The following is a 15,750-nucleotide window of genomic DNA, read 5'->3' as shown; positions in this document are numbered from 1 at the left end:
CTTGTAGCTGACTTAATCCATATTTACATTTAACATCTTGGAATGCTCTGTCACTTCAGTTCTATTCAGCTAGTACAAAATGAAGTGTTTTTACTAATTGTTAGTAAAAATAGTGGTCTCCGTTCTAAAACACTGACCAACGTTACTGATGTGCTCATAATATAGAATTAAGACTTGGAAAGCAATCGGATTTCAGCTCCAACCCAGATTTTATCTGTGACCTCGAGCAGTGCATGTCCTATCCTGGTTCCTATGGATGCTTGTAAAGCACTGTACCAAATTACAGCTTTCAGTGAACTGCGAGTGTTAAACATGTAAAATATTTTTGGCAGGTGAAATTCAGCTTGGAATCTGAGTTATGTGTACTGGTGGGAGGAAGAACATGATTCTTATACATGGAATTTTTTAAAAATGCAAGCAGACAGCATTTAATGCTGCCTGATTTTTATCATTATTTTTAAAATGTTCTTTCCTCAGACTGAGATAGTGTATCGAGTAACAAAAGGGTTGCTTCCAGGCAATCTAGAAAGTGAATAATTAACAAAGATGTCTTCAGCTGCATGTGAGATAGAGATTCAGTAGGGACTTGCCTTTCCCCTCTCAGTAACACACTGAAAGAACCTCAGGAGAAGATTGGTTTATAGGTCTGAGTTCAATTAAGGTTTCTAATGTAGTTCTTTTGCTACCTAATACTATTATACTGGAAAGATACTTGTTTGGGAAAGTGCCACATGTTACTGGATAGAAATGTCTAATGTACAGCTAACTGGACCATAACCATATTTTAGGGTTTTATTTTATGATCAAGGAAAGTCTGCTGTTTTCTTCTGTGAAGCAAAGTCTAGCTGTTGGAGTTGAGGATACTTGCTAATGTGAACTGTGTGTTGCAAAAAGACAAATTATCTTTGCAGATTTCTTTCCAGGGTGGGACAAGAATAATTCTTCTACTAGCAATTGAGAGAAATTAGGATGTAGAATTTTTTTTCCTGTACTGAAACAGAAAAATTGCCAAGGCAGTTTCTGCCGCTCTTACCTGTATGCACTCTCTCTCTTTCTCTTTCTTTCTCTGGCACAGACACACATGGAAGTATCTCCTGCCTTTGTTTCCATTGGGCTGAAATGCTATACATCTTTACCTGTGAGTAGGGCCCATTGAATCCAGTGGGTGTGACACATGCATATAATTGAGCTGTGAATTTATGATAAACTCAAAGTGAGATTGTGTTTGTTTGTAAACCTTGCTAAGTTCTAGTTTAAATGCAGTGGAGCAGAACTTGAATGTTGCTTGAAGCTTTTCTGGCTGGCTTGTCAGTTTGGGGAGTTTGACCTCATAGTCATAATTTTCAGTATAGATGTAGGTCAACCATATAATATGCTAGGGCTATTGCATTGACATCTGTGCAGGATTTTGGTTTATGCCCTCTTTGGTGAATTTTAAGCACTGCAGTAAGCTAAATATTTGGCTACTGAAGGATAAAACAGAGGGGAAGATGCTTGCCATCTTCTGTCCCCTTTTGAAACCTTTATACATGAGTCTTCCCTTTGGGCAGGGACCCCAGCTCAGAAAGTCCCAAGTTCATCCTTCTGGCATCTCTAGTTTAAAAAGCTCAGGAAGCAGGTGGTGTGGAGGAGCTCTGCTTGAGATGCTGGACAACTGCAGCCAATCAGAGTAGACAACACTGAGTCAGAAGGACAAATCAGACTGTGATATAAGGCAGTTTCCTTTGCTCCTAATCTAAAATGTGTAATGTTCTCTCGTGTGCTTTTTTAGAGGGGTGTGATATTACAAATGCAGTTAAATCAACACATGAAATGTGATACAGGATACTATTATATGGTGCCATTAGTATGTATAGCACTTGGCAAGTTTCGACAGTGTGGGTAGAAGCCACATAAAAGAGGGAGAAGCAACTAAATAAGGATGAGTGCAATCAGAATAAGTTGTATTTAGGGTTTTCCATCATGAAATGGGTATGAATTGGAGTTTGAGAGCTGAGCATAAAAAAGGCAACTTGACAGTAGTACTCTGGGGAGTTGCAGCAATAAGAGGTAGCAAGGAAAAAATAAGTGTGAGAGATGAGCATTTTGGTAGCTCAGGGTAGTAGAGTGAGAGGCATCATCATTTAGATGATAATCTATCATCTAAATCTTTATGGAAAATGATACAGTAGAAATATAGTTGCTTTTTTTTTTTTTTTTGGCGAGACCACAGTTCTTGGAGGAACCAAAGCTGGTACGGAAGATTGCTGTAGCAAAGGTATTAGGACATTCAGAACATAATACACCAAGCAAGTTAACTTGAATGAGAAGCAACTTTAGATTGGTTTTCTGCCGAAGCTTAATCTCAGGCCAATGTGCTATGGGACTTAATGTAGTATTTAGCAGCCTGCTTTCATTTTCTTTCCTATACACTTAACTGTTTCCTAAAATTTGTTCCTGTTGTATACATTATGCCTACTTCTTTAGCTGAGTTAGTCTGTGACCACAACACTCCTTATTTTACAGAGCAACTTATTTGAGAAAAAGGCTTTAAACTTGGGACATGGTAGTGGCATTGGAACTAGTGCTTTCTGTTGTGCTTAGCCATGCTAAAAAGATTTTTCTTCTTAAATAGGTTACTGATGAACCCTGGGTTTGGAGAATTGCATGTTATGCAAATCTGAACGTCATTAAATAGAGGTTTGATGCACTGAGATAGCTTCAACTGAGATAAAGCTGGAAGAATCATACAGGAAACTAAAAATAAACATTTCTTGAAGTGCAATGAAGAAGTGACACAAGTAGATGTAATCTTCAAGTGAAAGATTGCAAAAATGATAATAGGCTACTCTGAAATATCTCCCTGCAGGTTCTTGCTCTCTCTGTGTTTCTTTTTCTCTCACATACACACACTTCTTGGAAGCAAGAAGAGGTGATCTTACTGTTGAGTACTTAGTAAATTAACGTATTACCTCAAGAATAATTAAATCCTAACCCCTTCCTATTGGAAGTTCCACCTACTATGGATAATATTAACTTAGTAAGTTAATGTATAATGTTACAATATCCAAACACCCATTTAAATTTGGATTTGGGGTTTTAAGACTACACTGAGAAATAAAAATGCATTTTAGAGCCTAAGTAGCTGAGCAAACTATTTTTAGAGGGTTTATTGATGGATTTATTGGGAAGAATTACCAGTTCATCCATAGATGGGAGCTAAAGAGGCTACAGCTGTTTTCTTGCACCTTAGGATGCTTGGGAGTTGAATCTCTCAAACAAAGGCACCCCATCATCCTTGGCTACATGGCAAACTACTTTTGAAATTGAGGGGCCTTTCAGAGTAGCTTATTACTTGGCACGGCTGTCACTCTTCAGAGAGAAAAGTGCAAAACTTCCCATTACATATATACAAGTCCTTGGCTGTACACAATGTAGTTCTCTGGATCTCAGCCCATTCCTGAGTACAAACTATACCTGCCCTCAATGCACTCTGAAACAGCAACTTTTATCTTGCAAGAGGGTATATTCTGTGGTCTGAAATACATATTACAGAAATGTATGAAGCTGTTATTGAATGCTTAAACTATATACTTCAGTTTGCTTTCTAAATGATTTAAAGGTCTTGGCATTTTGTGAAAATTATATTAATTGCTCAGGCAGACTTAACGGCAATTCTTACAAAGGCATTTATCTAACCTAGAAATTACACTGGTAGCTGTATGATATATGGTTGGATAAATACTGTTCAGGAAGGATATTGATGACTTTAAGACAACCACTGAAAGGGACTGTAATGTTTTCTTTGGCTTAGCATAGAAGGAGCAATAAAAATTGAATCTGGAACTGGATGCTAGCTAGACAGGTTACAGTTTTTGGCACTGATCGTAACCCATTGGACATCAAATGCTATCGGCAAAGAGGGAAAAAAAATAGATTACATAGGCATTTAATCCTTTAGTAACTTAAGAACTAGCCCATTCCCCAAACTGGATGCTCACCAGTGAAGTTGCTGCAGAAGAAAGATTCATACATTATTGAATATATAAACTGAATTAACAGGGTTGAATTTGCATATAGTAATTTTCTACCTACAGCCTTCTACCTCCTGTAGCCTTTCAGAGTTAGAGTAGGGATGGGTGAGTAGCAGGAAAGTATGAAGTAGGCTTAGCACAAGAGCGCTGGAAACAGCCTATTATACTTACTGGAAGCTGTTACTACTATCTTTCATCTACCAATAGCGTGTTCCTCTTGTCCTTCTGAAGTAGTTGAGCAAATAAAATGATCCTTGCATATTTTCTGTTAAAGCAGTTCCACATCTTGAATCGTCTATGAGTCAAACACAGACATTCCATGAGTTTTTCATAACATGAAAACAGTGGAGTAGCCTAACTATAAGGTTAGAACTTGAAGTTTGGCGCTTTCCGTGTCTTTTTTCTGACCAAACACATATGCACAAGGACATGGCTTGGGTGTTGTCGTCGTCGTCGTCCTGTGCTTATTTGGTAGTGGACTATTTTCATCAGATGAAAATAAACTGCTAGTCTGGCCAGTGATGACCAAATCTTGCTTTGACAAGATAGCAATCCTAGAACCATTAGCTTGGGAGTGTGCTGAATGGGACACAGTGGAATATATTTCTGAGAAAACATGTATAGAATTGTCCAGGCACAGCAAAAATGATCAAGGGGCTTGAGTAGCTCTTCTCTGAAGAAAGGTCACAGTATTTGTTTCAAAAGAACAAGTACAGGGAGATACATACAGGGTGAAAGAGATACATTTAGCTACATCAGAGATTTTCTGCCTTCCTCTATTAATTGTCCACTGATGAACCTCTGTGAGCCTACCATGCAATCTCAGTGCATTGCAGAGAATCCTTGGGTGCCTTTCGTGGCACAAGGAACACCACCATCACCAGGCGTGTCTAGCTGCGTGCCTAACACTCCCCTGCGTCTTTAGCGGCAGGCAAATTCTTTCCGAGAAGTTTGTCTGCCCTTATCAGCCTTTCCCATGAAAAACCTCTTCACACTCCCAAGGAACCCTAGCTTCCTGAAAACACAGTTTGAAAACCTCTAGGTCTGTTGGCACTCTTCTTTCTTCCTCCTGGAAATGAAACAGTGAGGGGCCTGCAGAGGTGAACGTTGAGCAAACTAATGCTGTGGGCACCCACTCTGTCCCATCTTTAATGTTGAGAGTGCTGTGACACTGGAGGGAAGAAAAACCAGTAAAGACGGTGCCACCAATGAGGGCCACCTCGTGTAAATGCAGGACGGTGAACTAGCACGGATTCTGTCTGTATCAGTTCATACTGCTGCCCCACTACCATCAGCCCTACTTCTTAGTAAACACGTATTTCTTGGAATAGATGGAATATTGTTTCCTTAAACTGCTTGCTTGGGTGATAATATGGTTTGTGGTTGAGAGAATTGTTTGGAAAATTGGTAACTTTTGCCTCCTTGTGGAAGATTATTTCCAGAATATGAAGAAAACTAAATTAGACTTTATGTTACTCCAGTTTGGTCTGCAGGTACTATTGAGCAGTAGAATTAAATGTTGAGAATAAATATTTTTGAAAAATGGGGACAAAGACTTTCTTTCCAGTTGTTCTGACGGCAAAAACTAGTCTGGTCAGTTTTTGTTAGCAAGCATTATATGCTTTGTGTGACTGGCTTAGTGCTCTTTCTGATCCTGTTTGCCCTTTACAAAATCTTTCTGTACTTCCTCATTAACGACAGGGGCTCCAGAGTTGTTGATGTAGGCCAGCTCTCAGGTAGATGATTGACACTAGGCCTGGTAGACATGCACAGACATTCCTCTTGGGTCAGTGCCCGCTCGAGGATTTTCCTGCATTCCTGGTAATCTCGCAGTTCTGTGTGTTCTTCTAACCCATTGTCAGCGCCTCAGCCCTGGCTTGTCACACTTTCACTTCCTTCTCATCAACACAGAAACCACAGACAGCCATTTATCTTTCAAGAGAAATGGAAGTTTTGGTGTATCTCCCAAATGCCTGATTAGGATGTATCTAGTTGGGGTGAAGTGCTCTGTAATTTCCACCCCTGCTCTGGCCTAGTTGCCCCGCTAAACTCTGTGACAGGCAACCATGTATTTTCTGCAGCCACCCTCAAAATCACCTACTTAGGTAGAGTATTAAGATAAGGAGCAACAGTGATCACTTGCACTCTTCTGTCTTGATGTGAGTGCACTGTAAACTCTGAATCTGGTTTTGGACAGAAATAATTGTGTGGCTAGTGATGGTATTCTGGCTCTGTAAGTCTCCAAGTTCCGAGTGGGGACTTTTTTCCTAGGTGGATAACACTTGATACTAGTAGCGTGTGCTGCATAAAACAGATACCATTTCACAAACCTTTCCTGTACCTGCAGGAATCATTTTCGATTCAAATAGAGAATCACGCTTTGTATTACTATCCAGGAAATGCATAGTTCTCCCTTATTAACACAAAGATTACTAGAAGCGAGTGTGCATTAATTCATTCATGTTCAGCTGCTGAAAGAAAGCAAACCAAAGAATTAACAGCACTGTTGCCGTACCAAAATCAGAGCCTCCTAAAGAAGCCATGCTAAAGTTCTTGTGCTTAGCAATTTCTCCCAAAGGTATGCTATTTCTGTTAAACTGAGCGGGGGGTGGGGGGGGGGGAACAGTGAGCCAGTTTGTGCAACCAAACAAGCTGCCATGGCTTAAACAAATCACTGTGGCTTGTTTAAATCCCAGCACATCCCAGTTGCCATTTCAGCAATCGCCTGCCCTGGCATACATTGCCATGTTGTCTGAATCTGGGTGGCATTGTGCATTTGAGGGGAAAACAACCCGCAAACCTGCGAGAGCCTGTGACTGTTACATGGTTCTGTGGACGCAGCCAGATTGCATTGACATTTCCTCAGTATCTGCATTACATTGCTAGCTTGTGTTCAGCTTGGGATGAGCCTGGGCACCTTGGTCCCTTTCCCATGTACTGGAGCCAAGGCAGATCTGTCCTCATGCCTTTGGATTGTTTTTGTTTTTCTCATAAATGCAGGCCTTAACATTTATTTCCATTGAAGTTTGCCTTGTTAAATTTAGCCCAGAGTTCCAGCCTGTCAAGGTCATTTTGTCATTGTAGCCAAACTCTCATAGCAAAAATGAGTACAATGGTAGAAAGGCCTGTTTTGGGGGACCAAATCTGGATGAAATTGCTTGTTTGTATCTTAAATGTACATTGGCCATGACACCAAAGTGCAACTTCCATGTTTGGGTTATACTTAATGAAGGCCAGATGCATGGAGCTTGCCAGTGGCAGCCAACGAGCCAGTGACGCTTGGAGGAACCCTTGGTCATCTTGTAGCAGGGAGCGTGTTGTGTTCTTTACCTGGGTAGGACGCTTGTGTGCCCATGTGCAGACTTACCCCTCTGAGCTTCACAGTAGAGAACCCATGAAACTAACCATATTGTGTTTTGTAGCGTGGCTGTTACTAACACCATCACTTTCTCTTTGAAATGTGGAAGGGGAGTTCTTAAATGGGAGCATAAAGCTATTTTCCCTTCTCTTAAGTTGTGTTCAGTCATGTTAGATTCAATTTGAGTGTTGCATAATCATGTACAAGTTGCTGGAACCAGAGACTATGTGGTCTGTTTCTACTTATTAGTGTAATACAGGATCTGCTTTATGCTTTCCGGTTACAATTTTAAAAATCTGGATAAACATCCTAAAGAGAAATTCTGTTTTCACTGCCTTCTGCTCTACTGTCACTAGACTGCTTTCTTTTTATTCAATCTGCCACTGAAAACAGCCCCATGGACTGATGCAGCTTGCTCTGTTCACAGTCCCCAATAAGCACAGTTCGTAATTGCATACACACCTTCTTTTTTGGTCAAACGTCTTGCAATAGGGTTCTTTCTGGCCATTGTTCTATTCCTTCTACTTTATGACCGGTCTTTTTCTTTTAACCAATACATTTGTATGTACAGTATGTAAATAAAATGTGCATATAGTGAATACTATACATAGCAGTAGTTGGGCACTGTTTTCTCCACATTTGGCCAAAATTTGGTCACATTTACTGGACATCATGGTGCGTTCACAAACATCATCAATGGGTATTTTATACATTGACCAGTTAATGTACATTTTCCTCAGTCAGAGAGTAGAAATGACATTCACCATTGTCACTTGGAAGTTCCACATATTGAACGATAAGCACAGTCACCTTTTCATTATGCTAATGCGTGCAGTTTTTCAACAACAGCTGATAAGGGGGTATATTAGTCAGTGTTATGCACATTCCCTATTCTGTTACATTAAGTGTAACATATGTATGCTTCCTTGTGCACATATACACATGCTTTCTCTTAAATTAGCTTTTGGAATGAGTTCCTAACTTTATGCAACTCTATCCATCCCAAGCCTTGTGCTCCTATTTACAATCTTTCCCCACAAAAGGGTTTCAAGCTGATTTTATGATATTTGTATGTTTGGTTTAAGCACACGTAAGTGCAATTGCAGACACTCTGTTTTGATTTTAGAGGGGGGAAATAGCAGCATAGAATGTCAGTTAATGGAAGATGAAGAGTAACATGAAGAGCAACAAGATGGAAATACGGTGAGAACAGGTTTTAAGTACTTGTATCGCCTCGACTTTCCTTGCTAGCTTTTTACCAAATTGCTGCTGGAGAAGCCATTAAGAGCAAGGCTGTTGCTCGAAGTGTGTTTAATAGGTTTTATTACTCATGATGGTCATTTTCTCACATTTATATTTGAATTTTAAATACGGTAGGAGTCAAAGAAATTGAAGAAAAGCTCAAACATAGTTTTGTTCAAGGGGATGTGGGACTCTAAACTACATAGCGAGGGCAGCAGTATTATAGTGTAATTTGGTTCCAGAACTTGGGCGTGGCATTACTTTCTGAATGGATTCTGAAGGGTGTTTTGCTTTCATGTCCTTAAGGCACAATCCTATGGGTGTTTTGGCAGAGGGAAGTGGTACAACCTCCCATTCCCCAGCCAGCCATGGCACAGTTGCGCTGCTTTATGCTGGTTTGGGAGTGGGCTCTTAATCCGTGACTTTGCCCTATATCAGTACTCTGAAACTTAACCAGTAAATTAATCCTACCACAGTCCCCTGCATTTTAGTAGAATTTGAGCTGTTTAGCATCTAACAAAAAGTGTATGGCTTTAAAGTAGTCAGTTTTCCAAAATGGGGGCTTCTTTCTTTTAAGGTGTGGAAATCTAATTAAGCCAAAAGGCCAAAGTCTGAACATTAAACTGTTTCAGCATAAAAAATAAAGTAATTGCTTTCTGGAAGAGATGACTGCCAGTGTATATAAACAAAACAAAGTCTCTTGAAGGATGCAGCCTTAGGGCTTCTTTGCTTTGCATATGATTTAACATGTACCCATTTTCTGGTCTATAGCACTAGCTTGCCACGGTAGCATGCAGCAATCCAATCTGCAAAATCAGGAAAAAAACATAGCCCATACGTTCCAAAAATATCTTTGCTCTGTGTCAAAAATTCGTGATTTGTAGGAACTAGATAAACCTTCTTCCTCACATGCTGTTTCTCTGTGTGCTGGAAGTCCTCTGCTAGGTGGGTGGGCTCAACCCCTTCCGCTGCAAATGCCTGCACTCTGAAATACGGTGGAGCCAGGGCAACTTTACCAAAGGTTCACCTCTCCCCGCCTGCCCCATGTATCAGCCTTAAATGTAGCTCAGCTTAATTCTCACGCGTAATGGTGAGATTACCATCTGTCGTTGAAGAAGTACATATTTCAAAGCAACCTCTCCTTGTGAATAAGGCAACTTCCTTTCTTCAGTGGTCCGTGATGCTTCTTTGGATCTTACACAGTATCTTGTTCTGTGAAAACTTCTGTTTTGTGTGTTGGATCCTGCATCATCTCTTTAATAAGGGACTGTCTAATTTGGCTAATGCTCCTTTTAAACATATTTTTGGCAATTTCCAGTAGCCACTTCTTTTTGGGAGAAGGTTATTACATAGACAAATTTTGTACTGTAACATGTTTTAATAAAATACACTCCTTTAGATTACTTACCTGCTTCATGGTGATGCACAAATGGTTCACATAGATGGATTTCTACACTCTTTTGACAGTTAAAAGACTGACATTTCGACTCCTATAATGTGATGGATTGAGGATTTTACATTGCTTTTGGCATTTGGATGAAAGACATAGAATGACTTATTTGAATATTGGCTCTACTTTTATTAATGTATAAAAAGTTGTACATATTTGCTATGTAATCATTGCTTGTGTGTGTGTGTGTGTTCACAAAGCAGGAAAGGGTTAAAAAAAAGTGGGGGTCACTGGAAGTATATATCAGATGTTGGAGATTCCAATATAGTGCCTACAACTTTCTAGGAATCATATAACAAATGCTGGGTGGTAGATCATGAGTTGACCCAACAAACCCGCTTCTCATCTTAAGTGAGATTGCATCCTGGGGGTGACTTAATGCAGATGAGTTGTGCCTCCAGTGGTGAGACTCCCGAGCATGCATGCTTGCTTCATACATTTTAAAATAATCAGTGAGCCATGGGGAAGTTATGATTTTGCAAAATAGGCTCACCCTGGCTCTGTGTTTTATATGGCAAATGATTTTATCTATCTATGTATTTATTTTATCAGATTTCTATTCCTCATTTTCCTTTTTAAAGAACTCACAATGGCTGTCATCATTCTCCTCTTCCTGTTCTCAATCTTATCTCCACAGCAACGATCCTGTTAGGTAGGTTGGGCTGAGACTGGTCCAAAGTCACCCAGTTGGCTCCAAGACTGAGTGAGGACTAGAAGCCTGAGTCCCAAACCTCTCAACTATGGTCAGAGGTTATATTGGAATTATATATTTTAATTAATTAAACTTAATGGTTAATTCTAGCCAAGATATGTTAGTAACCAGGAAAATTGTGGGTATGGAGCAGGCATTCCATGACTATTCCTTCACTATTAATCATGGTAATGATATGAATAAAAGAAAATATGTATCCATAACTGCTCAACCTGAACTCTTATGACCCAGAGAAAATTGATTTCAGCTTTCCATAGCAACATTCCTGATTAAGACAGCAAATATGAAGATTTCAGTATTCGTAATTCTTGCTGCTGACTGCTCTTAGTGTAGCTGCAAGTGGCTGTGCTGATTCTACATACAGAACATTTCCTCAAAAGCACTTCTTTTCTTACACAGAAAGTAGTAGTACATCTCGAAGGTGCTTGCTGGTTCCTTTTACCAGTTGGTCAGTATGGGGAGAAGTAACATTTAAACAGCACCAAACCTTTAAAGGAAGAATCCATCATAACAAACCAAAGAGCTGCCTAGAAAAAATGCCTTCAACATTGACTGTGTTTTCACTCAGGCTGGATGGTTCTGCAAGGGCGAACCTCTTCCAGCCCAGCTGCATCCTTCAGGTTCATCAAGTGGCCAAATAAGCAAAGCACAACATATGTGCTACCCTGGTTTCCCCATGGTAATTAATTAGCACTAGTAGATAAGGCCTTGCAACATCTGCAAGGGAACAGCAGCCAAATCCATGAATCCCTCCAATATATGCATGCTTGACTGCTGGTTGCTAACCCATTGTACCTTTTTCTTCGCGTTGTACAAGTTGTGAACTTGAGTTGTATAAGCGAATTCTTCCCGTTGAGTTTGAGTTTGCAGTGAAATATGAGTGGAACGTGATAAACTCCTCTTTCTTCTTCTTTTGCAGTGCTTTGTGCCAAGAATCTTGCAAAAAAAGATTTCTTCAGTAAGTAGTTGGCAAGCATCTATACACTTTTTCTTGTTTTTACCATCGACATATTTAAACGATTACCCTGATGTTACCCTTTTCCTCGCATGTTTCTGTTGGGAGCATTTAAGGCTAGTTTCTCAAGAGCTGGAGACCTACCTGTGTGAAATTTTTGGTGAGCAGTCCCTGCTGCGATCATTCCCCATGAGCAACTTAAAATCAGATCTCGGTTCTGACCGTCAACGGGCAAATAAATGCCTGTCCACTCTTATTCTCATCCCTTAAATCAAAAATGCCACTATAAGGCATGGGAGATACTGGCTTTTTTGACACAATGTTATTAACCCACAGAGTGGATAAAAATAAATTTAAAAAAGGAGAGAAATTGGATTTTGAAATTTTAATTAGATTTTTTGTTTAAAATTGATTTTTTAATTTAAAACAGTTTTTTATTTAAAAGAGATTTTTTAAATAAAATGCTTTTTGAGGAAAATTCTATCTAAAAATAGTTTTCTATTTAAGATAGAATATAGTCCAACGGTTATTCATCACGAAATGAGGATTAACTTTTAATTATGTAGCATGAACCTGTATATTCATGCAATGTTTAAATTTTTTGATAATGGATTTCATTAATCCATTCACAATATTATGCTCTTCCAGAGGTATCTGTAAGATTATTGGATGATTTTTTCTTCTAGAAGATATTATCACAGATGATTGGTTTTACAGTTCTCAAAACTGAATTTGAGTCTGCAGAAATCACATGCCTCTTCACAGCAAAAAATGTTGTAAAATAAACATACAAAGTTGACAAAAACTTTAATCCCATTGTTCCTTTGCATACACAGAATCAGCTTCTTACTTAAGTGCTAAATTTCCAAAAAATTCAATGAATAGCAGAAGATTGTTGGGAGTGGAATAGATCTGCACAAGAAGCTAAGTGTGAGGAGAGTGGGGCAAGCAGTAAAAATGAAAGGGAAACCTTTTGAGTAGAATATTCATAAGTCTTTGGATCTGTTTGAGTATATTGTCAGGTTTTTCATATTATTATTTCCCTGGAAGAGAAAACCTATAATGGCAGCAGGCCATAAAAGAGACCTTTGAAGTTTCTTTACCTATGAGCAAGGCAGGCATGCATGCAAATGATGTAGAAAACCATGATTTAAATCTAGTCTTGACAAGTGATTTGAATTGCAATTTGAATCAATTTGATTTAAATCACATCCACTCTGTTAACCCATAGAGCATTACCATGCAAATGATGCCCTTTCCTTGGGGACGCTTGTTGTGACAGGCTGAAAACTCATACAAGAGAGAGTTGGATGTAAGACAGTGGGAAATATCCCTTGGATTTCCAAGAATTTCAGTTTAATCCTGAAATGCTATATCACAGAAGTGTTAACATATTCTGCTTCTCAGGAAAGAGTGGGAAAACCCTTTTGGTACAAACAAGTAGGCAGTGGGGATTATATATTCCAAACAACACTTAATATCCCCTGTATTTCTGTCTTGTACTTTTGCCTTTTGGACTTTATATTGGGTTTCTTTGACTTATGCTGTCATGGAATCCCTTGTAGATGAAAGGCAACTTAAAAGTTTTAGAGATAAATAATTGTGCATTTTTTTCACCCTTATTGAGTAGGTTAAATGGTTCCTTCTGGTGATTCTGCCTGCCTTGATTCTCTGCAGGGCTTCCCGACCCATTTGCAAAAGTCGTGGTGGATGGATCTGGTCAGTGCCACTCAACTGACACTGTGAAAAACACATTAGATCCCAAGTGGAACCAACACTATGACTTGTGAGTTGCCTGTTTCGCAAAGCATAATTTTACAGAATGGAGATCCAATTACCAACTAGTCTGTCCACAAAAAATGACTTACTCACCCCCATCCCCATGTTTGACGGTCTGTAGTTATTTGAAGAATTTATATCCTGTCTTTCTGCCAGACGACAGGCTCCAAGATGGCTTGCTTTGTTATATTGTTGATGTTTATTGTGTTTATATTTGTTGATGTTCTTGTGTATTTATGCAGTAACAAAATTAGAACAAAAGAAGACTAACACAGAGACATGAGATTATGTTTGTAGAACTAAGAAAGCATTGGTGATTGCAAAGGATACAGGGAGCCCGTGTGAGAAAATATCTCCCGCAGCTGTTGCCAGTAGTGTCTAAAGCAGTGGCGGTGGCGGGCTGGGGCAAGGGACAGAAGCTGCCCCCTCTGTAGGCATGATTGTGAGTGATCCTGGCTACATAATAACTTCCCGGTCTGAACTCTTCCAAGCGTGAATTAAATCCTAAATATTTTAGCCAGGATCCAAAGAGCTACTTTAGGTCTTGCCCAAGAGTTTGAACATGCCCATGCGGACTATTTAACTTTCAGTCTCCCTTTTAAAAGTCCCTTGTGTTGGGAGCAAGAAGGATGGTGAACTCGGGCAGCTGTCCCCACAGACTACTAGCCACATTCCAGATGGTGATTCAGAATCAGAAAGTGAGGAATGTTCCAGTGGGATTGGGGAGCATGGGTTATTGCAGAGTTCTGGGATGCATCAGGAGGAGGAGAGGAATATCTCAAGAGCGGCTTTGTCCAGCCAGGCAGTTCCTGGGAATGGCTAGGATGCACAACTAGTGGGAGGGGCTGCTGGGGAGGAAGACCTGTCAGTCACAGGCTCCTCCCTCTGTGCCTGACCCCGTGGCAAGGCGTCAGCAGAGGCAAGAGGCACGACTGAGCGAGCAGCGCATGGCAAGGAGGCACGCTCACCTTCGGAGAGCCCCTCCCGAAGGGTTGAGGCCCAGGCATTTTTATAAATAGAGTTCCTGGAGGTAAGCACTAGATGGGGTTCAACAAACTGCCCTGTGCACGCTCAGAGATTGTTCTGGGTGATTTGTACTTGGGAGCATGAGTGTTTTTCAGGGAAAATGGCCTGTGGCTTTTGACTGCTTGAAGGAGGAACCTCAGCTCATGACCCCTTGGTTTTGCAAGTGGGTCACCACATGGTGGTTTGAGAAATTCAAGGCCAGGTGCCCTTAGGAGCACCGAGTGGCCAGCATGAGTCCTTGGATTTGGCCCATATGCAGTAATCGTCACTTGCCCTGTGTATTCTGGCTAGAGGATTGTGTATTAATGGAGTAGCTCAGAATTCAAGGAGGGAGGCAGAATCTCCATATCCTAATGAGCTCAGCACTTCACAGTTTCTAATAAGGTTGTCTGTAATTAACAAGAGCTGGTACATTATCAGTTTAACATGCTGTGCAAAATTATAGTGATCTAACGATTAATTACATGTTTCTATATTTGATAAAACTGCAGCGTGACCAAAGCATTATTAAAATGAATCCAGTCTTCATGAATGTAAATGCTGTGCTGTAGCAAAGGAATGAACCTCAATTAAATACTGTCCCATTCTGATCATTTTAGATACGTTGGGAAGTCAGATTCTATCACCATCAGTGTCTGGAACCATAAGAAAATACACAAGAAACAGGGAGCTGGCTTCCTGGGGTGCGTCCGACTCCTTTCCAATGCCATCAGCAGGCTAAAAGATACCGGCTGTAAGCATTTTAACCTTCCAAATGTTTGCTATGATTGGCAGTACTTTGTGTCTGCCTAGTGAATGTTGATTGCCGGTTGCGTATGTTCTTCGGTCAAGTTTTGTTTTTAAATTGTTTATTTGCAGACCAGCGTTTGGATCTATGCAAACTAAACCCCACAGATACCGATGCAGTACGAGGCCAGATAGTGGGTAAGAAGAAAACATTCCTGTCTGCATAGATAACAACACAGTCACTATTTTCTCCATCCCTTTGTATTATTTATTTATTTATTTATTTATTTCTATATTTCTGTATTTATTTAGAATATTTATATGCCGTCCTTTCGCAGAGCCTCAGGATGGCTTACATAAATAAATAAGAATAGTAGTATAACACATAATACAAATAAATTCCAGATCCACCCTGGCTGCAGATTGAAACATATATAGCTAATATTAAAAGTTATTAAAATATTGTTGAAATAAAAAGGTCTTAGCCTG

At 39.9% G+C, this 15,750-nt stretch overlaps 1 protein-coding gene across 5 annotated transcripts in view; it reads left to right on the top strand.

Moving 5' to 3' along the window:
* Positions 1-15,750, top strand: part of SMURF1 (SMAD specific E3 ubiquitin protein ligase 1) — a 55,543-nt gene that overhangs the window by 17,664 nt on the left and 22,129 nt on the right. For 3 of the 5 annotated variants that reach the window (XR_006415024.1, XM_044433191.1, XM_044433190.1), the window contains exons 2-6: positions 1,076-1,138; positions 11,695-11,733; positions 13,408-13,516; positions 15,135-15,268; positions 15,394-15,459. Coding sequence is in view for 4 of the 5 variants with exons in the window: in XM_044433191.1 (XP_044289126.1) it covers positions 1,076-1,138; positions 11,695-11,733; positions 13,408-13,516; positions 15,135-15,268; positions 15,394-15,459 (411 nt within the window). In the remaining variant the exon portion in view is untranslated. The remainder of the gene's footprint in view (positions 1-1,075; positions 1,139-11,694; positions 11,734-13,407; positions 13,517-15,134; positions 15,269-15,393; positions 15,460-15,750) is intronic. The other 2 variants (XM_044433193.1, XM_044433194.1) reach the window with 2 other exon arrangements.

This window comes from Varanus komodoensis, unplaced genomic scaffold (assembly GCF_004798865.1).
Source record: "Varanus komodoensis strain SLA01 unplaced genomic scaffold, ASM479886v1 scaffold26, whole genome shotgun sequence".
NCBI lineage: Eukaryota > Metazoa > Chordata > Lepidosauria > Squamata > Varanidae > Varanus > Varanus komodoensis.
The sequence above is the reverse complement of the archived record's forward strand: the minus strand, read 5'-3'. Positions and strand labels throughout refer to the sequence as shown.